Source organism: Erythrolamprus reginae, chromosome 1 (genome assembly GCF_031021105.1).
Source record: "Erythrolamprus reginae isolate rEryReg1 chromosome 1, rEryReg1.hap1, whole genome shotgun sequence".
NCBI classification, from domain to species: domain Eukaryota; kingdom Metazoa; phylum Chordata; class Lepidosauria; order Squamata; family Dipsadidae; genus Erythrolamprus; species Erythrolamprus reginae.
Window position 1 is genome coordinate 112,285,941 of NC_091950.1, and position 24,468 is coordinate 112,310,408.

The 24,468-nt window shown below is 41.7% G+C and overlaps 1 protein-coding gene across 2 annotated transcripts in view; it reads left to right on the forward strand.

The window, feature by feature from the left end:
• LUZP2 (leucine zipper protein 2) overlaps window positions 1-24,468 on the forward strand; it is a 477,893-nt gene that overhangs the window by 430,075 nt on the left and 23,350 nt on the right. For both annotated transcript variants that reach the window (XM_070735253.1, XM_070735244.1), the window contains exon 10: window positions 13,923-14,012. In XM_070735253.1, the coding sequence (XP_070591354.1) occupies window positions 13,923-14,012 (90 nt within the window). The remainder of the gene's footprint in view (window positions 1-13,922; window positions 14,013-24,468) is intronic.

Below are 24,468 nucleotides of genomic sequence, written 5' to 3' on the forward strand. Positions count from 1 at the left end.
GTAGAATGTTAAAGACATAGCAAAAGTAGTGATCTCCCAAAGATGAGCAGTGATGCACATTAGATTATTCACTGATCAATATGTCTGAAAGATAAACATGAATCCTCGGAAAGGGGCGGCATACAAATCTAATAAATTATTATCGTTGTTGTTGTTGTTGCTGCTGTTGTTGTTGTTGTTGTTGTTGTTGTTATTATTATTATTATTATTATTATTATTATTATTATTATTATTATAAGCTGAAGCATGCTGAAACCTGGCGAAGTTGTGTGAAAGAGAAGATCTTAGCCAGGCATTTACTGGTAGTTTTCATCATTAAGTAAATGTCTGGTTTTAACTGAGGGAAGCATATTTTACTTGAAATACAAAGCTTTATTTAATCCCACTCTAATTTGGTAGAATCAAGGATCACAAATCAATTTAGAAAAATAAAGGTGTGGGATTAATTTAAAAAGCCAGATGTTTAAAAAGGATCAGTGTTCAACTGAACTTGTGTATTTGTATACAAAGGGTTAGGGATACAAAGCACTGACAATAATGGCTGAGGAGAGGACAGTGCCAAAACAGTGTTTAGAGACTTGCCAAAATTTTAAAAACATCTGAAAAAATACCTAGAGCACTTCATCTCCAACTGGCAAAACAGATGCTATTCTATGGTCTGTTTGGCTGATAAGCATTTTTCACAGGTATAAGAAATTTAAATTAGTGCATCATGGAAGAACTTAAGACTTGGAGCAAACTGACTAACAGAGGAAAACATGTATTTTATATGTTCTACACCATTGTTTGTAAAAACAGTCTGTTCTATATAAGAGATCTTCCTCTATGACCTTAATCTACTGTTCTTTTTCCAAATATGTATAGATTTTCTATAGCAGGAGTGACAAACTCATGTCATCAAGATGGCATCACATGACATTTATTTATTTATTAGATTTGTATGCCGCCCCTCTCCGTAGACTCGGGGTGGCATACAAATACACAAACACAATTCTTGGGCCTCAACACATTTTTTCCAGTGACTCTGCCATGACTGGTACGCGTCCTGGAAGGCGTCTTCTGGGACCTCTTGCAAGGTCTTCGTCATAGCTGATTGGATCTCTTCTATGAGTAAAAAACGGGTTCTTTTCAGGGCTGCCTTAATCTGAGGGAACAAAAAGAAGTCTGCTGGGGTGATGTCAGGACTATAAGGGGGGGGCAGTGTCGGCACCTAGTGTTTGGCCAGGAACTCACGGACTCATAGCGTGTTGTGGCAAGGCGTGTTGTCGTGATGGGGTTGCCAGGGAGTGGAGATGTCTTTTCTCATCCTGATGACCCTTTTTCAGAGTGTTTCCAACACATCCACGTAGTAGACAGTGTTAACTGTCCTGTCGAAAAAGACAGTGAGCATTGTTTTCGCTTTTGATTTGGTCATTCTTGCCTTTTTGGGCTTGGGGGACTGGCCAGTGTGCCACTCAGAGCTTTGGCGTTTTGTTTCTGGGTCATATTCAAAAACCCAGGTTTTATTACCAGTGATGACATTGTCCAAATAATCAGGTTCAATTTCTATACATTGCAAAAGTTTACTTGAAATTTCCATTCGGTTGGTCTTTTGGTCGTCTGACAAACCTTAGGCACGAGCTGGTCACACACTTTCCGCATCGCTAAATCTTCAGTAACAATGCGAAACATGACAAGTTCAGTTCATTGGCAACCATCTTGATACTCAATCGACGGTCAGAGTCCAACAATTGTCGAACACGAGTCACATTGCTGTTGTTTTTGCTGGTTGATGGCCGCCCAGAGCATTGTTCATCATGAAACTCTTCCAGACCCTCCTTAAAGGCCTTTAACCACATCAAAACTTGTGAGTAGGACAGAGCAGAATCCCCATAGGTCTCTGTAATTTTTTTTGTCAAAGAAATGGATGTTAATAAATTCAGAAGTATTTTTCAGCTCAAAGAATTTCTTTCCTGAAGATCTGGAAGGTTTATTGAGTGGACTGGCTTAATTTTCAGTGAGAGTTGTTGAGTTTCTGAAAAACGTGAACTATTTTCAGAAAATGTTGGAAAATAATGTTTGTGCACTAAAGGAAATAGTAAGCCAGTATTAGACAATGGACAATATATGGAAATCTTTTGTTATACTATCCATTCAGCAAAAATCTTTATTGCCCCTTCATTAGCTTTACACTGAATTATTATGAATGATAGCTAATACTAGAGTATGCGTTTAAGTTGTGAGTGAATAGCTTCTGCTGCTTGACATATATCAATTGAGTTTTTTAGGTACTAGATTGCATTGCAAAGTCAGAATCCTGCAGTCTTGATTCTTATGCCTAGAACAACTTTATTTTTAATGAAAGATTTCATCATTAAAAAAAAATTAATTTCAGACCTGTCATAACTCTTCAACTATCTCGGTTTTCCTTTTGTAGCTTTGATCTGCAGCTTTGATATGACTCCTTCATATGTTATATTTTTCATTGCATGCCATGCGCCTAAAATTCCTGCATTATGGCTTTAAAGTTATTTATTCCTTCATCTATGAAAGTGAATATATTATAAACATCAAGAGGATCTGCTCTGGCCACTGTCAGGAAGAATGCTATTTTCTGTTCATCCTCTTATACGTGGCTGACAATTGCTCTTGTACAATAAAACCCTTTGTTGAAAACATCAATATTCATTTTCCACGTTGCTGGGAAGTTTTATTCTGTTGGTGACCTCAGACCATGGTAAGAAAGAAAGAACTAAATTGAGTTTGTTACTTCACAACTCACTCCAAAAAATGGTGATTCTCTCTGACAGAAGAAGGGAATTGACAGCAGAATTGTTAATTAAGATTAAGTTGGATTCAGTGCAAAAAGGACCTTTATTATTGCAAGAAACATTCCATTATGCTTCTTCTTCCACAGTTGCATAGATTATCATTTCCATATATTGAAAATTGAAAAGCATATATTTTTTAAAAAAACAATTCTGATATTCAAGGAAAAAAATAATTGAAGTAGAGGGTACTACTAAAAAAACCTTTGCATTAAATCCTTCAGAATTGATATTTTTTCCTCTTTGATATGCCAACTCAAAGATTTTTATTGTTCTTATGTATGAAACAAAGATGGCACAGCAGTTAAAGACACTGTGCATGTCAGCTGGCAAGCTGACAGCCAATGTTAAATACCCAAGTATCACATAATGAGATGATCTCCCATTACCTTTCTCAACTCCTGCCCACCTAGCAGTTTAAAAGCATGCAAGTGTGAGTAGATAAATAGATACCACTTCAGTGAAAATATAACAGCAATCTGTCTACCTCAGCAAATAGTTATGTTGGTCACAGAAAATGTCTGATCGCTTAGCTAAGAAACAGAGATGAGCCCTATTCCCTGGAATCAGAAATGAATGGACAGGGGAAACCTTTACCTTTTATGTATGAAACATCCATACATATAAACCAGGCACAATACTGACGTTGGTTTTGCATGGCTATTTTATTTTATTTTATTATTTTATTTTATTTTATTTTATATATTTTTATTTTATTTTATTTTTTATTTTATTTATTTAAATTTATAGGCCGCCTTTCTCCAAGTGGACTCAGGGTGGCGTACAATGTTAAAAAGGCACAACAATAAAAATGCAATTATAAAAATACAATTTAAAACCCAAGTAGGGCTTACTTGGACAGGGAGTCACTGCTCACAGTCACATATGCTCTCATCACTGAGTACTACCATTTTTCCAGGGTTTTTTTCCTTCTGTGCAGGCACAAAAGCTGCATTTCCAGTACTACACACGAATCGCCATCTTGTTTTCAACTTTTAACTTTTTTAAAAAATTTGCCACTGCGCATACGCGCATGCACATGTAAGTGAATCATTAGCAAGGTAAGTTAGAACCCACTCCTGCCTTGAACATCTTCACAACAGACAAACGCAGTTCGAGAATGAGGTATTCATACACTCACTAAATTGCACATATATTCCATTTACAGTTTTCTTCCCATGAAAGACCATACAAAAGAATTATTTCCTCTGGTAATACAAAGTCAGCCACTATGCAATTGAGAATTTGTACAGAATATGTTTGATATTAGTTTGACTTAAGAATAGAGCAGGAAAAACCAAATTTTTGGAAATCAAGGAGGGTACTAATCTTGTTCAAACAGACTGGGGAAGCCAGCCAGACTTAGCCCTCCCAATGGACAGACGGATAAGGTAATACACATTTTGAAAATTATTCAGAATAAATGCATTGGGCCCAATGTGGGCACAGAAGAGCCCGTATTCATTAAAGTAGCCCTACTTTCTTAAAGCTTTTTGTTTCCCCTCAAGTGTCATTGCTTAAAGAGATATACAGTATAACTTTATTTAATGGGTTTCTTAAAACAGTGTCATCCTTATTTCAGATTCAGGTAGAAGACTGAGGGAAAAAAGGGTGAGCTTATGCTAATACCAGAAGGGCAAATGAACTTGCATGGCATACAAAATGAATAATTGTCAAGGCATGCACAAACCTAATATCTAACTAAGCCTGAAAGCTTTAAGCTAATTTTCACTCAAAAGTAGTTGGAGCATGTTGCTAAAACCACATTTTTAATTTGTTTTCCTCCTTTGAATCATGGATGTGGGATTATTTCTTGCTTACCACTTTGAATGAGTTCTTTAAAATGCAAAGCATTACTATCAGAGTTCTGTGTCAGAAGTATTCTAAGAAGCTAAAATTTAGTTTTGGTAAAGAAATAACACACCAATATTTTTTTTAAAAAACCCATCTATCACTAACAGTATCCTACATAGAGATATGGCAGCATTGGACAAGGCACAGATAATGAAAGACCAAGAAGATTACAATAATGCAAAGAAAATACTAAGCAGTTTCCCAAGGAAGGAGAAATAAATAGAATCTGTTAAAAATTGGAAACCATGCAATGGAACGGGAATGTGCATTATTTACTCCAGCAGTAAATTTGGAAAGCATTTTAGGGAGAAATAATGACCTTGGCTGGCTTTCTGTTTTCAACATGTTTTTTTATATATGTTTTCATTTTGTACTGGCAAGCACAAATGGAGTTTAGCTTCATCTGTGTAAATTAAATTGACTGCAAATTTAAAACTTGATATTCAGTCAAGCATGAGAAGATTTCACCTGTCACTCTATAATTTATAAAACTCATGAGCCAACTTCTGTGTGGTTCCACAAAACTGTTTTTTATCCTTCCATTAATGCCAGTTCAATCTTATTTTATTATTATTTAAATGTGATAGTATGTTTTAAATTTGTTTAAGGGGGAAAGATCATTTGAACCAGTTTTCATTTATACAGGGCAGAGTATAGAGAATAAAACTGTAGAAAGTCAGCAACCATGCACTGTCCTAGAGAATGCAAGATTTTGGATGTGAGAAATAGACTCACTAGTCAGAAATTAAATGTATTTCTCACATGGGGAATATTAAAAAGGCAGGATAGAATATTCCCCTAAAAGAGAAATGGGGAAAAAATCTTAAGGGAGGCAGAAACCAGTTCCAGTCTACCTGCCCCAAGCCGAAACTGAGGAGGCCAGTTTTTAGAAATGCAGATTTGGTAATCCATTCAAATAAACTGGGTCAGACAGAAACCTCAAGCAACAAGCCAAAAGTTGACAGAATTAACTCAGATAAACACCTGAATTTGCATTTTTTCCTTTTGCCTGTAGAGCCAGCCATGACCACTACATGAATCCATAGAGATCCAAAAGATATAAAACTCACCCACTGTCAACTCCATTTTGGTAAGCTGTCCCAGAATTACATGCCGATGGTAGTTCTGCTCATCAATAAACCAACTTTCTTTCCAATCAGCCTCCATTTTATTCCTAGCTTGGAACAGGAGCTTGATTTTTCTTCCAACAAAATCCTCTCCTTGACAGATTGCAGCTTCAACCAGTTTGTCCTCAGATTAAAGTGATCTTTAATTTTATTAATTATTATTCCAATGTTTCTGCCTAATTTTTTTCTAGTCTCTCATGAGTGGCCATGTGAAGCCTTTCCTAAGAGGTTATGTATGTGGCCTATCAATAATAGATATAATAGAGTCTTCGGAGAGGGGCGGCATATAAATCTAATTAATAATAATAATAATAATAATAATAATAATAATAATAATAATAATTTTACTAGAAAATATCAGTAAGTTCATTAATTTTATTTTTATTTCAATATGTAGCAATCAGTTGTATTGTATTAATCTTAGATTTTCCCTTACTCATAACTCACTATAGTGTAGGTATCTGGAATCTGAGTAGTTTTCCAAAGAAATAACTACTATTACCTGGGGGTTGAGGGCATTTCCTGATTCACAATGGTGTTTTGTTTTTTTAAGAAGGAACATTCGTGTGTGGGGAATAGTTTGGTTTTATTTACTAGGTAAACAAACATCAAATGAAAAGAGAAAAATAAAGAAAATAGAAAATGATACATATTCTAGACTGCAGGTAGAAGAAAAAATATGATTATTTGTTAAAAAAAAAGAGGCCAAACAAAAGACAAACCAACAAAAAAAGGAAAAATATGGAAAAAAGAATTCTTATAGTCCCCTTGTTTTGCCTCTTAAATATATTTATACTTTGCTTTGGATATATGGGGCTAGTTTTATTTCTTTTTGATTTGTTTTAGTTAGCATTAAAGAACTTAAATACTTTTTTCAAAAGTCGTATGCTCTCTTAGTTTGCTCTGCTTGTGTAATATGTTATATATAAGAGAACCTTCCCTGCTCATTTCTGCTGTGAATGTATATAGTCCATTTTTCCATTTCCATATATTATATTCCGACTTTTGTACTGATAAAAAGGTTTCTTTTTCCCAATGTTTTCCCAGATTGCTTTTTAAAACAGTCAGTATTTGCGATGCCTTCCATTTTCTTTCTTTTTTGAGGGGTGGGGGGTTACTTATCTATCTATCTACCGTGTTTCTCCGATAGTAAGACACCCCCGATTGTAAGATGTATCGGGGGTTTCAGGGGGGTTGGCTAATATAAGCCGTACCCCGAAAGTAAGACAAATGTCTTACTTTCGGGGAAATACGGGGGTATTGCCGGGGGGGAGCCGTTCCCGGAGGGCTCTTCTTGCCCGGGGTTTTCTTACGCGCCTTGCCCGCTGCCGCACCCCGGCCTTTGCCCGGGGAGCCCCGCTCGCCGGCCGAGCCTTGTGCGGGGCTGTGGCGTGGAGCGGCCGGCGAGTGGCAGTGGTCCATTTTCAGGCTGCCCAGGATCTCCGCCTCGAGGAGGTCTTCGGCATTGCTCAGCGAGCCCGTGGACATGGCCTCGGGATGGCGGGGGCAGGGAAAGGGAGTCGTCCCGCCGCCCGGGGACCCCCGCTAAGCCTTCTGCGCCTGACTCAGCGAGGCGAGAGGGAAGAAGGAGAAGCGCAAGTGGATGCGGAGCGCCCGGGAGGCATTTATCCATCCTTCGCTTTGACGGCGCTGGTCCGAAGCGAGCCGAGCGGGCGGCTGGGACGAGCGCCTTCGCTGCAAGCCACCGCCCGCTCAGCTTGCTTCGGACCAGCGCCGTCAAAGCAAAGGACGGATAAATGCCTCCCGGGCAGATAAATGCCTCCCGGGCACTCCGCATCCACTTGCGCTTCTCCTTCTTCCCTCTCGCCTCGCCGAGTCAGGCGCAGAAGGCTTAGCGGGGGTCCCTGGGCGGCGGGACGACTTCCTTTCCCTGCCCCCGCTGTCCCGAGGCCATGTCCACGGGCTCGCTGAGCGATGCCGAAGACCTCCCCGAGGCGGAGATCCTGGGCAGCCTGAAAATGGACCGCTGCCGCTCGCCGGCCGCTCCACGCCACAGCGGCGGCTTGCAGCGAAGGCGCTCGTCCCAGCAACCGAGTCCTGCCGAGGCTCGGCTGCAAGCGGCCAGCGAGGCCGACCGGCTCCGAGGTTGCTGGGACGAGCGCCTTCGCTGCAAGCCGCCGCCCAGGAGAGTCTCCCTTACGCAGCCTGGTGCCAGCTGGCGGTGGCGCGCTGCGCCCAGAGCTTGGGCCACCCGGCGGGCGAGGCGGCAGCCCTGGCCGAAGCGGCGCGGTTCTGGCTGTGGCACGAGCGGGAGCTTCGAGGCGCTCGGAAGAGGGAGTCAGGGCTCCCTCTGTGGCGGGTTGAAAAGCAACGGGACTGTGGGGAGAGGAGTCCTTTAAGGGCTGGGAGAGGACGGTTTACAGCTCGCGACGTCGCGTTAACCTTACGGTGCCTCATGCTCTTCCCGCCGCGGCTTCTTTTACGATCCGAAGGAGGGAGCGAGCGAGCTGAGCCCTCTTTTGCCTCAGGACTGCAACTCAGTACTGGCTGGGGAAAAAGGGAGGGGCGGAGAATTCGGGCCAGAGGAGGCCGCGATTTTCTCCAGGGCCTTTAGGAGGTGGGAGGGGAGGAACCAATCGGAGGTGACGTTTAAGATCTGCGGAAGAACCACAGAGAAAAACTAGAACGGAGGGAAATAAATCCTTCTCCCTCACATTTCCTGTGCAGTGGAGGACTCTTCTCCATTTTGCGGATTGGATGGCAATCTCCGGAGCGGTCAGCGAGATCGGGGAGCGGGAATGGCGGCCGGGGGTCGGGCCGAAAACGAGCCGGCCCCGGTGCCTGGGACAATATAAGACATACCCCGAAAGTAAGACATAGTGGGGCTTTTGGGGATAAAAAGAAAGTAAGACGCTGTCTTACTTTCGGGGAAACACGGTATCTATCTATCTATCTATCTATCTATCTATCTATCTATCTATCTATTCGATTTTTATGCCGCCCTTCTCCTTAGACTCAGGGCAGCTTACAACATGTTAGCAATAGCACTTTTTAACAGAGCCAGCATATTGCCCCCACAATCCGGGTCCTCATTTTACCCATCTCGGAAGGATGGAAGGCTGAGTCAACTTCATACGTAATAGAAATATTTGTGGCTTTAATTCAAATGCTATTTTCATGTTTAGTATTATTTCCAATACTTCTCAGTCTTTTTGCACGACCATCACATATGACGAAATGTTCCTTCTTTCTTATAGCATCCCCAGCATTTTTTGTCGTATTATTGCAATGTACTCCACTTGAGGCTACCTTTGAAGAGTGTTTGGAGACAGCAGATAGTCCAGAATGGAGCCGGGCGAGCTGTCATGGGTGCACCTAAGTACACCCATATAATACCAATGCTCTGCACACTGCACTGGCTGCCAATTAGTCTCCAGTCACAATTCAAGGTGTTGGTTATTACCTATAAAGCCCTACATGGCTTAGGACCAGACTATCTGCAGGACCATCTACTGCCACTTACTACCCAGAGACCAATTCAGTAACACAGGATTGGCCTCCTCCGGGTCCTGTTGACCAAGCAATGCAGGTTGGCGGGCCGCAGGCAAGGACCTTCTCTGTGGCTGCCCCAGCCCTATGGAACCAACTACCCCCTGATGTCTGCACTGCTTCTACCCCACTGCCCTTCCAAAAGTCATGAAGACCTGGCTCTGCCAGCAGGCCTGGGGGCCGTGAATGTTAACATCTAGTCATGGTTGAACTGTGATTAACTAGTATGCATGTGTGTTTGATTAGATATTTTGCTTGGGTTTTATCATGGAGTTTTATTGTTTTTATTATATAATATTTGACTTTTTTATCAAGGTGTTTTATTATTTATTGTTGTACGCTGCCCTGAGTCGCATGGGATTGGGCAGCATAGAAGTCAAGATTAAATTAAATTTGTCCATTATAGCAATGATCAACAGAATTATATGTCATTTATTCTTCCTCAAATTGTACCATTGTTTAAATTTTAATCCTCAAAGTTATTTTGCCAATAATTCTTCCCAAAGTTTTGCATCCATGAGGTGATTTGTTCTGTCATATCTGAGTAAGGATTTGTAAATACATCGTAATGACTTTGTATGATTCCACATAAGTGTTTTAAATTCTGTAATCTTTTTTATGTTTTTCCTTTCTTCTTGGGATCTTTTTTATTCAGTTAGTTTTGCAAAAAATATTACCAAATGTATTATCTATAGAATATTAAGCAATTTTTATTGGGTTTTTAGTCTGCTTGTTGAGACCAGATATATAATACTAGCTAGTAAAATATTGTAATTGACCTTGAAACAAAAAGCCTTTTATGGTGATGCTAGTGGCAACATTATTACACATGTTCTTACTTTTAACTCCAATTTCTTTTTTCTTTTTTTAAATATACTTTATTAATTTTTTCATAAAAGGACATACAAACTCACAAACATTTAAACACATTACAATTACAATTACCCCTCTTTTCTTGAAGTCAATTTTTAATACATAAAAAAGGATAAATTCTTAAGTTTTTAAGTCAACATAGTATTCTAAGTGAAAAGAAGAATTTTTTTTTACATATTCTAATAAACATAGGGTTAAGTTAATAAAGAAGAAAAACCAACAACAAGAAAGAAAAAAATTTCAATAACATTTTGATATATTCATGCAATTTTCGTAACCTTAATTTTAATTTTATTTTTGTCTATCCATGTATAAACTTTATTCCAGATAGTGTAAAAGTCAGATTCTTCTTGATCATTCAGCCTTTTTGTTAACTCCAATTTCTTAATACATTTATTTTTATAAAGAATATTAGTTTCAAAAAATGTAATAGTTTCTTCACTGAATTCTATTAAATGTGGATGGTTCCCTAATGTTCTAGGTTTGCTTGGAAATTTCTTCCAATTTTTCTAGGAAAAAACAAAAACAGGTGTAGTTTTCTTGTAACACATAATGGCAGAGGAGTTCTCTTTTTCTAATCTCATTCCACTTTTAGAATTATAATATTTCATAGGGATCTTTGTTAAATCCAACCATTTTGGAACTTTAGGTCAGATCCTTCCAATTAGATCTCATAATCTCTACATAATCCAAATTATATAGAAAAGTAAATCCTGTTTTAAAAGATGTGAAACTAATATTTTAAAATCAAACTGTTTCTTATCCTTTCGAGTAAACGACCTTTTGAATGTCAATATTCCTGTACCAGAAGAGTTATAATGCAATAAGAAGAATTAAGTACCAAGAACATTTTAACCTACAGCATTTTTAAATAATTTATCTGACTCTGTATTCATCTTTTTTCTTAGCGTCATTTTAATTAGCTTTGCATTGTTTCATAATGAGAAGAGAGGATTTCTGAGATTAGTTGTTATTTTTAACATTTAATTTTAATTGGGTGGGATTTTCAGGTGCTGCATTATCTACCAAGAAAATAACTACCTTTTATCAACTCTCTTCACATTTTATGCCAGTACTTCATAATGCAGGAGGCTCTTAACATTAACTCCTCGCTCTACAGTCTTTAGTTATCATCTTTTTTTCTATTACATCTGTCAGCTGGAACAAAAGTGATTTAACATGCTTTGTTGAAACCAGAGTTTGACTCAAACTTTTGCTAACTTATTTTTCACAGTCATCTAGGATCAAGAAATTATTTTCAAATTTATTGAAATCTGTCTGTCTACCCACTTATCCTTATTCTGTGAAAGACATTTGCCACATTCTATAAACACAGAACAACAGAATTGGAAGGGACATAGGAGGTCTTCTACTTCAAAGTCCTGCTCAGGCAGGAAACCTTATACTATTTCAGACAAATAGTTGTCTGAGGAACACTTGGTATTTCTTCCCATTTGTGAATGGGTTCATCATTGCCATCATCATATGTTTCAACGCTAAAATGAAAGACTATTGAAATTTGTTAGAAATGCTTAATTCAGTTCAATTTGCCCTTATCGACTGAATTGATTCAGCAAGTGCTAGAAAAGATATTAATATGAGGCTGGTACAGTAGAGGGCTACCAAATTTTTTATTACCACACTGTGGGTGTGGCTTATGCAGGACACCCTGCATTTTCTTTCAACATCTTCCAGTGCAAATTGGTTGTCTGGGGTGGAGCTCCATTTTTGCTACCCCCACAGCGCCCCCCCTCCATGGGCTGGTCAACATTGTAAACTACTCAAGACTCATTTATACCGCCAGGCATGGTGGAGTTGAGATATTTCTTCCCCCTAGGCCATTACAATTTATGCATGGTACGTTTGTGTGTATGTTTGGTTTTATAATAAGGGGTTTTAGTTGTTTTAGTATTGGATTGTTACATGCTGTTTTTCTCATTGTTGTTAGCCGCCCCGAGTCTGCAGAGAGGGGCGGCATACAAATCCAATAAATAATAATAATAATAATAATAATAATAATAATAATAATAATAATAGGATGAAAATGAATTACTAGCATTTTTTAAAGATAATGGTTCTGTAGAGTACTTGGTTGTTTGCTTGCAGATGTTTAATCCATCTAAGTAACATCACGATTCTCACCACCCAGCTAGGTTATATGATGATGGTATGTAATTGAATGATGTATGGAATATATGGGTGAGGTACTGAGCTTAGAAGACAAGGAGAAGAAATGCTATCTAAGAAACAATCAGAGGAGGGAAGGAGGGAGAGGTTGGCTCTCCTCTATTGGATGACAGTTGTCTTCCCTGGCCTGCTGTAGAAATAAACTCTTAGGTTTTCTTCCTATACATACAGAAAGTTTCCTTCCTTTTACTGGCACATCCCGGGCAATTCAGTCCCTAATGTCTGCCATAGTCCACCATTTCATGTCTCTCAGCCATGAAAGACAGAACCTTTGTGAGTTGGTTTTTTCCCCTTAAGATTCAGGATAGGAATTACAGTAGCAGTTTCTTTGTTCATGCTTCAATAAGATGAAATTGAGAAGAATTCTGCCTTTCTTCCCCAAGTGATGGATTGAACTTGAAAACTGCTTTGTTTTCAGTAAACATATTCTCCACAGAAAGAAGAGCAATTGATGCTCGATTTCCTGGCACGAAGAGAGAGGTGGATGGATGAGCAGTTGCAGACGAATTCGCCAATTCAGAGCCATGATAACTGGGATTCCAACAACACACAGAGAGACAAAAAAGGGAGTCTCAGTATGGCCAAAGTGGAGGAAATTTAGAAACTGAGTCATTTGCTCCCAATTTACACACAGGACCCAAACAGTTGAAGACTCCAGTGGGGGGGAAAAGTACTTAGCCTGTAAGGTAGAAACACATTAATATATACAATGTTATAGTTTATGACTTCTAGAATACAGATGTACAGAGGACATTTAGTTCTGGACTATCTTTCTCTTAGCCTTTGAAACACGGAAGCAGAATGCACTACTTGACTCTGTGGTTTCTTTCCCAAACCCCAAAATCTTTAACCTTAGATTGTCTACAGTTGACCTCTCCCCTTTTCTAAGAGGTTTGTAAGGGGCGTGCATAAGCGCACCATTGTGCCTACTGTCCCTGATCTACTGTCCTATTGTCTTCTTTTATCATTACTTTCTACTTATGTTATGCTTATACAAACTACTATTCTACACTTGTTCAACAAATCAATCAATAAATAAATAAGCTAATGTAAGTTGAGATAGGTAGTGAGAGGAAGACTCTAACTTTTTAAACAGTTTTTGAACCCCACTCCAGGGGCCATCCAGACACCAAATCACATTTTCAAATTTGTAAAGAAATAGAAGGAGACCCTATTGAGTAGAATCTGTGGCCTAGTGATTAGAACCTTTAATGCAGGTTTGAATCCTATGAAGGTACTGCTAGCTGACAAGAACTAAAAAGCTCGAAATAGATATATCCTGGTCTCCCTCTATTTATTTATCCGTTCTCTATGTGCAGGGTTTCTCCTTCCTAATGCATTTCCTGTAATTTGTACAATTCCATACAAGAATGGGATAAGAAGATCTCAGTGGAGAAAATGTCATTCCACTTCTATATCTCAAGAGCAATCCCTAGACATTAAAAAATATGTACTATTGAATATTTTAATGCAATGCACTATAACAGAATTCCAATTTCCAGGAAATAATTGTTTTCAACTGTAATCAGGAAAGATGTTGACATATCTGTTGTTTATCTTCCAGCAAAGAATTCCTACAGGCAAAGAGATTCCTCAAGTTTCTTCAAAAAGAGTGGATACTGATAAAAGCACATCAGAATGCAACTCAAAAGATGTAAGTACTATCCATTTAGATTGGTAGTCAAGATCTAATCTTTAGTATATGTGAACCATGAAATATATGGGCCCATATGACATGCAGAGTTATATTAGGTGAACACAAATATTTGATATTCCTGGTGATATAAAAGAAGTGCTTTTTGATGTAATGGTGTTCCCCCCCCCCCCCTTTAGCTGTGTTTGACTAAATTAGCAAAACTTTCAAGAGAATGAAGCAACTAGAAAATATGTGATCTAACTACAGATTACCTATAGTCCACTTGGAATTCACATATGAATTCATCGCACTAGATCTGTTTATTTATTTAAAACAGATCTAGTGTGTTGTGGTTCAGCCTGAGGCTGCTCAGGGACCGGCTGTGTCTCTGCTGGCTCCATGCCCGGAGGAGGATGACAGCGAAGAGGAGGGGGCTGAACAGTCGGATGGGGGAGAGGAAAATCAGGAATGGGATGAAGGAGAACAGCATGAGAGCCCCGGAGGGGGGGGGGCTCTCCCCAGCCAGTAGTTTGGAGTCATTAGGTGATGAAGCTCAAGCTGTCATTGACATGCGACAGAGACGGTCAGATCAAAGAAAGGAGCAATTAAAGAAGTATTACCAGCACTGAATTAGGAACAGGTGGGCTTGGGTGTGGTCCTCCTTAGCAGGGTTTAAAAGGCAGGCAAGCCCTTGAAGCCATGTGGAGTGTTATCAGTTTGGAGTTGCGTTATCCTGTCTTGTTTCTCGGAGTCTCTGTTCCTGGCTTGTGACCCAGCAGCTTTGGAAGACCCGTGGGAAGTGTAGGTCTGCTATCTACAGCCTCGGCTTGGCAGCAAGAATTCTGTATTGCTGCATGGACTTTTGCCTTCGTGGATATATCTGAAGATACAGCATTTTCCTGTTTGTAAGGACATTTTCTGTTACCTGTGTTTTTCTTGAATTTTATAAAACTGCCTTTGCCTTTTACCAGTGTGTCTGGATTCTCTTTTTGGGTTGGTATTGGCTTCTGGAGTGACCCAGACAGAACATAGTGTATATAAATATTATATCTTTGTCTACTAATACGTATTTTGTCACAATACGTATGTGACAAAAAATAATAATAATAAAAAAAGAAACAAATAAATAAATATTTTCAAAATCAGCGGTGGGTTGCTCCTAGTTTAGCCTGGTTCTGTGAATCAGTAGTGGTGGCAGTGGGAGGCTCTGCCCACGCACCTGGGATGCTTCTGTGCATGTGCAGAAGTTTTGTGTGTGCACGGAAAACATCAACAATGGGTTTTAGAACCCACTAATGTTCAAAATATATACTACCTTGGAGCCTATGTGTGCTTTAATGCTAGAAAGTGCCTGGTGCAAAGAACAAGGTGTAGTAAAGCTTTATACTATAACATTTGAACAAAAGTTGTACGTAGTCCTTGTGAAAACAAGACATTTCTAGTTTTTTAAATGCAGAAAAGCAGAAGTGAGGTGAAAGAAAGTGTAAATTACTAAACTATTGCACTAATTTATCTTTCAAGGAAATATTATGGTGTTACAAGAAAAATGAATTATATATGGAGAATAAAATGACTACTAAGCAGGTGTTGCTTGCAGGTTTAATCCAACTAAGCAACATCACCATTCTCAACACCCAACTAGATTATATGATGATGAAGAGACACATTGTCAGATAACTAATATAAGATGGATAGCAGAGATAGCAAAAGAATATAAGGAGCTAGATCTTTACTCTGTAAATTGTGAACAGACTTTTGAATTTTCAGATCCTGGCAGAGAATGGAATATATTAAGGTAATGGGAATGGCAATGGTTGGTTATTTTTCTGGGGAACTTCAATAATGGTAAGAAACTATTTCCTGAATTGAATCTGGAGAAATTAAATAATTCAAAATAAGAAAGGAAGTGAGATAAGACTCTGTATTGTCCCCATATCTCTTTACTTATATATCAGATATAATATATTGGTAAAGTAGGGGGCATAAGAAAACTGTAATCAAACTTGAAGTCTCCCAAAATCACTATGAACTATCCATAGGAGTGTGAGTTGGAAGGCCATACAAATTTGCTAAACAAATAAAATAGAATAAATGAAATAACATCATTTTTTTAAGGGAAAGTAAAGAAGAACTGAAAGATTTATTCTCAAAGTTAAAGTGGAAAGTGGAAATTTGGGGGGTAACGTTAAATATTAAAAAGGTCAGTGTAATGTTTATCTATTTATATTTCCTATTTCTAAATCACATATTTCCTGAAGAAAGGGCTGTAGGTGATGTACAGTATACTCTCAGCAAATAAAGCAGTTTATAAATTACTATTTGAATATTTAAATTAATTTAGGATTAAAATTGTAAAGTTATAAAATTAAAATAAATCAGACCAAAAAGAAAATCCCAAGTAGACAATTCAAGTAGAGTCCTCGGAGTGGGGTGGCATATAAATCCAATAAAATTAAAAATAAACTCAATCCTTTTAACATTGGATTAACAGAGGGAGGGGAGGCTTTTCATGGCACCACACCAGTGGTAGGATTAAAAAAAAATACTAGTTCTGTGGGCATGGCTTGGTGGGTGTGGCAAGAGAAGGATACAATAAAATCTTCATTCCCGCTGCACTTCAGGGGAAGGATATTACAAAATCTCCCATTTATAATAAACTCAGACAAGATCAACAAGAATAGGACATTCTCCACTGCACTGGGAAGGAGAGTCCAACATGGGGTAATTACCAATCCTATTGGTAGAGACTGAGTTAATTTAAATATTTAAATGCGAGGTAGTCACCGCCCCTTAGCAGCCCCCAATACCTCAGTTTTTAAAAACTCAGTCTAAGTGTAGAGACTGTTTTTAGTGTTGCTTCTGTTGAAGTTTTAATGTTTAATAATGTTTAATAATAAATTGATTTGTTTAATTTTTTTCCTTTGTTCCCTTCTCGTTTCAGAATGAAGAGGACTTCTTCGAAAGGGGTTTCTGCCCTCCGTGGGCATTTCCCCCACCGTTTCTCTCCTCGGGGATCCCTTCCCTCAGCGGGCATATCCTGAGCGGGGAGCAACTCAGCCTTGGGTCACTGGCCTCAGAGGCCATACCCGGCTGAGAGCCGAAGGTGAGGGGGTCCGCCCCCCTCACTGGGAGGCTCGGGGATCGCTTTCCCCTTGAAGAAGATTACCTGGCTTCGCGCCAGCGCCTCTCAGCTGTTCGGCGCTGAGAAGAAAAGCCGCGCCGCCGCCGCCGCCGTAGCCGCCGCCGGTCTTTTTGCTGTCAGAAAGCCCCTATAAGCCGCTGGAACGGCAGAAGGGATGTTGGGCGGGCTCGGCAGGATCCTTCCAGGTGGGGAGACAGGTCCCCGGGAAGAAGACAAGCGGCAAGGGTTTGCGGGGAGCGCTAATGGCCGCGCCCGCCATTTTGGGCAGTTGCCGCACCGCGCCCGCCAAATTGGATGCCTATTAACAGCGCCCGCCATTTTGAAGCGGGAAAGTGTTGCTCTCCGCCCACTTTGTGGGCGCGACCAACGTTGGGCTTACACAGGGTCATTCCCTAAGGAGCCTAAAATCTCCATTTTGGCTGTTAGCTCTCGTTCCGAACAGCGTGGATTGGCAGATCTATTGTTAACAACTGTACTTGTGAGTAATAATGGAGGAGAAAATAACTGAAAAGGCATCCTCTCCCACCTTGGTGTCCAAAGATAAGGGCAAGTCAAAGCCCAAAGAAAAATCCAAGGCGCAGGCCTCTTCTTCCTCTCTCAAAGAGGCAGAGAGGCGAATTAAAGCATTGGAGCAGAGGCTGGAGGCAGCCATTTTAACACCAAGAATTGCCTCGCCTCTCCCTGCGCAGGTTGTGTTCCAGGCCAGGGATCCACTAGCTCCTTATCCTGGGTTGAGACCAACTGACACCCTGTCAGAAAGGGATTGGTCCCCAGAGAGGCAGGGGCCATTTCTGCCTGCAGCTGGTCAATCTGCCTCAGGCCTTAGTCAAGCCAGGCCTCCTTCAGCACCTCATTCTATGAAAAGTGTGCCTTCAGCAACCTTCACACCCACTGCAGCTGGGCTTAGAGTGCACCCTGACACATGGCAACAGATGTCACCAGCGTTGCAGGAGCTTGTCACTGATGCATATTCCCAGGGGATGGCAGCAAAAGTCCAGAACACACGTCATCCTTGCCCAACAAGAAATCCTTGGTCAGTACCGCCCCTCTCGGGTATGGGGTCCTGGGTTGAAGAGCCTTCCCAGTTTGAGGAGACTGAGAAAGACTATGATTTCTCAGATGACGAGGCCACTCCTGAACACCCGGTGGTGGCTGGTCTTTTTAAGGCCTCTTATTTCAAGGTTCTACTCCATAAGGCAAAGCAAACAGCTAACTTGCCATGTTCTACTAAGACTACCGATTCTACTGAGGAACCTAAACCGTCTACTGTACTCTTCAAGGAGCCTCAGCCCGAGACTGACCATGTGCCATCCTCGGATATTTTTCTTCAAAGCATCAAGCGCCCCTGGCAGACTCCAGCAGCGGCCCAAGGACCTTCGGTCATGGAGAGGAAATTCTATACTCTGGATGAGGAGATGGAGAAGCTGTTGGAGTTTCCGCCCATTGACCAGCCTGTAATGACTCTTATTTCAAAGGCTTTGGTCCCATCTGAAACTGGCGATAGCTTAAAGCCAGAGGACAGAAAGGCGGAGATTTTATTGCGCAAGTCGCATCAAATGGCCAGTTGGGGGTTTAGGGCAGCCACGGCTGCTTCCTTTTTCACTCGGGCCTCCATAATCTGGCTGCAAGAGGTGCAGGCCCGTTTAGGCCCAGAGGATGGCCGTTTACGCCAGGACATCAGCAAGTTATTGGCTGCGGCGGAATTCTCTGCAGATGCTACCCTCAATGCAGCAAAGTTTTCGGCGCGAGGAATGGCAACTTCACTGGCTTCCAGGAGACTCCTTTGGCTAAGGAACTGGCCAGCTGACCTTAAGTCCAAATGGAACCTGGCTTCCTCTCCATACCAAGGAGAGAAACTGTTTGGGGAAGCCTTGGATCCGGTCCTCATTGAGGACAAGGACAAACGGAAGTCCCTTCCCAGAGCATACAGGCGACAGGAGCGTCGCGCTACCCCCTATACTCGTTGCCAGCCATTTCGTTGGGACTCTTCCTCCTCGGGGGGTCAGACTAGGCCTTTCCAACAAGCCCAGTATGGTCAATCAGGATTTCGAAGTGACCGGGCGGCCTTTCAGGACCGTCCGAGGGGATATCAACAAGCGAGGCGACCCTTCAGGGGAAACCAAAGGGGCTTCAAGCGCAACTCCAAGTGACTTGCATCTGTTAGCGCCCATAGGAGGCAGGCTACAACTTTTCAGTGTCTCCTGGAGAAGTATCTCCACCGACAAATGGGCGCTAGCCACAATTTCTCAAGGGTTGCGTCTGGAGTTTCTTCAGCCCCCACCGCAACGATTTGTCCAATGCCCATCAACACGAGATCCGTTGAAAAGGCATCATTTGCAGCAGGAGATAGACCATCTTTTGGACATCAAGGCGATAGAGAGAGTGCCCGAGCATGCCAAAGGCACGGGGTTCTATTCCATGGTTTTTCTCGTGCCAAAGGCGTCCGGAGGCTTCAGGATGATCTTAAATCTAAAGTCCCTGAATGCCTTCATCCGGTATCGGAGATTCCGAATGCACTCTCTCCAATCGATTCTCTCCTCTATTCGTCATCAAGACCTTCTGACGTCGATAGACCTGAAGGATGCGTACCTACACGTTCCCGTTTGGCCGGCCCATCGTCGTTTTCTCAGGTTTTGCCTGCACGGTACACACTACCAGTACAGGGCGATGCCCTTCGGCCTGTCCTCGGCACCTCGGTCATTTACAAAGCTGATGGACATTTTGACGGCGCATATCAGGGCCCAGTCTGTACGGGTGATGGCATACTTGGACGACATCATCGTCATGTCCAAGTCACTGCCCCAAGCGCAACAGGATTTGACTCTTACACGAACCGTCCTGGAGCGACATGGCTATACCATCAACGAGGAAAAGAGCCATCTTGTTCCTTCCACAAGCATCCAACATCTGGGGTCGATTATAGATACTGTTCAGGATACGGTATCCTTGACTCCGGAGAGGATCCTCAACATACGGCGACTGGTCAGCAATCTGTGTCGTCAACATCAGGTATCGCTGGCCCTGTTGTCCCGGGTACTTGGAACTCTCGTCTCATCCATAGGGATCGTACCATGGGCTCGACACCACATCAGGAGCCTCCAATGGTTCCTATTGCCGTACCAAAAGGGCAAGGTGAGCCATTCTCAACGGAAGGTGAGGCTTCCCGCTTACGTCAAACATTCACTGAAATGGTGGTTGTCCCCAGCATTATTCCGGGGTTCCCCTCTCCACAGCCACGAGAGTTTGGTCCTGACCACAGATGCGAGTCTGTCGGGTTGGGGGGCTCACATGGGTCCTCATATGGCCCAGGGCCTATGGTCTCAGGACGACCTAACCCCTATCAACATCAATTTCCTGGAGCTCAGGGCTGTGTTCCTGGCACTTCGAGCCTTTGCTTGCTGGGTTCAAGGCAGAGATATCCTGGTCCTAACAGACAACGTAGCGACCAGGGCCCACCTCAATCATCAAGGGGGCACGAAGTCACAGCGGCTCATGCTCGAGACTACGGCTCTCTTCGATTGGGCCGAGCTTCATCTGTCTTCATTGCGGGCGGAGCACATTGCGGGAACCAGCAACGTGCAAGCGGACTGGTTGAGCAGGGCGACCCTGGATCCATCAGAATGGCGACTCGCCCCGGTTCTTTTCAACGACATAGCCCGCCGCTTCGGAGTTCCATCGGTGGATCTTTTTGCAACTCCGGAAAACGCCCAATTGCCCAGGTTCTATTCCAGGTTCACAACGCCAGGAGCGGAAGGGGTCAACGCTCTTCTGTCTCCATGGCCCAAAGGTCTACTTTACGCATTTCCACCAACATGCCTTATTCAACGAACAGTGGACAAGATGGTGCAGGAGAGAGCGGAGCTGATACTTATGGCTCCCCATTGGCCGAGACGCCCTTGGTTTGCAGATCTAACAGCCTTTTCTGTGTCTCCTCCGTGGAGGATTCCAGATTGCGAGATAGCGTTGAGCCAGGGGTCAGTATGTCATCCGAACCCTCAATGGTTCCAGCTGACCGCCTGGCACTTGAGAGGCTGAGATTGGTAAACCAATGTATCCCGGACAATGTTGTATCTACTATGCAAGCTGCTCGTCGTCCGTCTACGGTGCGAATCTATCAAGCTACCTGGGCGGCATTTTGTAAATTTTGTTTAACACAGCGTGCTAATCCGCAGCAAGCCTCAGTTATTCTGGTGTTACAGTTCCTGCAAGCAGGAGTGGATAGAGGTCTGGCACCAAATACTTTGAGAAGACAATTAGCGGCTCTCGCGACCATTGTGCACGTGCCTCAATCTCGTTCACTAGCACAACACCCTTGGGTGCGAGACTTTATTAAAGGAGCGGTCAACTCTCACTCACCTCAGTTACATAGGTTCCCTACTTGGGATTTGTCTCTCGTGCTGAAGGCTCTCACTGCACCTCCCTTTGAGCCGTTAAGATCTATTCCACTTCGACTGCTCACCTTTAAGACGGCATTTCTTGTGGCAATTACTTCGGCGCGCCGAGTGTCCGAATTGTCAGCCCTGTCTACTCGTGAGGATTTGTGTGTGTTCCACTCAGATAGAGTGGTGTTGAGACTGGACCCGGCCTTTGTTCCCAAGGTCAACTCTGGATTCCACAGATCGCAGGAATTGGTCCTTCCTGACTTTTGTACACATGGCCAACATCCTTTGGAGTTAAGGTGGCACAAGGTGGATGTTAGGAGGGCCTTAAAGATTTATATCAGAAGGACTGCTCTATTTCGGAAAACTGACAGAATGTTTGTTTCATTTGCACAAAGATCTATGGGACTTGGGGTATCATCCAAATCCATTAGTCGCTGGCTTAGGGATTGTATTGCGGAAGCGTACAAAGCTAGGTCTCAGTCGCCTCCGACTGGCATAACTGCGCATTCCACCAGAAGTGCGGCGGCGTCTGCAGCATGGCATACCCAAGCTTCTATCGATGACATCTGTAGGGCAGCGACTTGGGCTTCACCTACAACCTTCATTCGTCATTATAAACTTGACTCGGTTGCTTCGGCTGAAGCTTCCTTTGGGAGGCGTGTGTTGCAGAGGGTTTGTTCCTCTCCGTCGACCGTGGCACAGCCTTTTCCCTCCCAAGGGATGTGAACTTTGGTATATCCCATGTTGGACTCTCCTTCCCAGTGCAGTGGAGAAGAACCGTTGTACATACCTGAACGGTCTTCTCGATGCACTGGAAGGAGAGTCCAAACCCACCCGGCGTAGTTGCCAGGTCGCCGGAGTATTTGGGTTGCGAGGTTTCTATGTTAATTGTTATATGGTTGGAATTCAATAAATTGTGTTACCTCTATACTGTCTTCGTTTTTAAAACTGAGGTATTGGGGGCTGCTAAGGGGCGGTGACTACCTCGCATTTAAATATTTAAATTAACTCAGTCTCTACCAATAGGATTGGTAATTACCCCATGTTGGACTCTCCTTCCAGTGCATCGAGAAGACCGTTCAGGTATGTACAACGGTTCTTCTCTGAGAACAAAAAAAAATCAGAGACAAAAAAATATCCCAAGAAAGCAATTTAATCCTGTTAACATTGAATTAATAGAGGAAGGGGAGTATTTCCTGTAATTCTGTATGGCTGTGAAAGGTAGACATGGAAAAGGAAGAAACAATAAAATGAATGAACAGTTTCATGATTGCAGGAATACACTTGGAAGAGATAATAATTATTATAGACAGATTGAGATGGCAAGCATTTGTCTCTACAGATGACCAGGAAATTAGCCTATTTTGAAAGCGTCCAATTAAGTAACTAATTGGGCAAGATATATAAATAAAATAAAGTTTTCTCACCTAATCTTTACATTATTTTCTGTGCTTGACAGGTTACAAATAAAATAAATAGGAACTCTATTACATAATGAAATTGAATAATCAAAATAGATTCTATGGGGTTTGATGTGAAAATAAATTACTACTCCTTAGTACCGTGTGAATTTCTTAGTGCTAGCATTTCTCATTAAGCTTCTGTTTCCAATACTGATCTACAAGGAACTGTGAAAGAAAAAAAGAAATAATATGTAATTAATGAGCCCAAACTATATAAAATGACACTATGCTGAAAATACATGGTTCATTTTTATTGCAGTAGTTGCTGAATAGAAAACTAAGCAAAGGAGCAGTTTTTCCCCGTGTGTATTTTCTTCCTTTGCATATATATGCTGAATTCCTTCAGTGTCTGAAACTGAACACATAGTTTTGCAAATTTTGCAAAACTAAAATATTCATTATAGTGCAAGTACAAAACAAAACAAAACAAAATATGGTAAGAGTTTTAAATCTTAATTTTCCACGATTGTATTCTATTTTATTCCATTCCACATTTTAAAAATCAAATTACATTATATCCATGCAAAACATAATCCATATTTATTCATTCAAGTAACTGATTAAGTTAATAAATTTATCATGACTAAGCTAGGTACAATTTATTGCAATTAGCCTCTTGTCAGTATGATTTATAATTATAGTTAATCTTTTGTTAAGAAGGAGACGTAATCCCTTAAATTAACTAAGGGGTCATTTATTGAGTTTGCACATCATGTTAAGCCTTAGTGATAAGCTTAATTCATTTATACCTGGCATGATGTCTGAACAACTATTGTGGTTCGTAAAGAATGGTTTATGGCATAAAACAAAATGAAAAGTATGTGGGAATGACCAAGAGATCAGTCAGATTAGATGCAGCATAGCCAGCAGTTGGATAGTAGGCAAATCAAGAGGCATAGAAGAAACCCTCTCTTTTTTGGGTTATAAAGGGCAGCAGGCAAGTATAGTTTAAGACTTGCAAAATTGTATTGTATTGTATTTATTGGATTTGTATGCCACCCCTCTCCGCAGACTCGGGACGGCTAACAACAGTAATAAAACAGTATATGACAATAATCCAATACTAAAAACAGTTTAAAAACTATTATATAAAAACCAATCATACATACAGACATACTATGTATAAAATTGTAAATGCCTAGGGGGAAAGTGTATCTCAATTCCCCCATGCCTGGCGGCAGAGGTGGGTTTTAAGCAGCTTACGAAAGGCAAGGAGGGTGGGGGCAATTCTAATCTCTGGGGGGAGTTGGTTCCAGAGGGCCGGGGCCACCACAGAGAAGGCTCTTCCCCTGGGTCCCACCAAGCAACATTGTTTGGTTGATGGGACCCGGAGAAGACCCACTCTGTGGGACCTAACTGGTCGCTGGGATTCGTGCAGCAGAAGGTGGTCCCTGAAGTAATCTGGTCTGGTGCCATGAAGGGCTTTATAGGTCATAACCAACACTTTGAATTGTAACGGGAAACTGATCGGCAACCAATGCAGACTG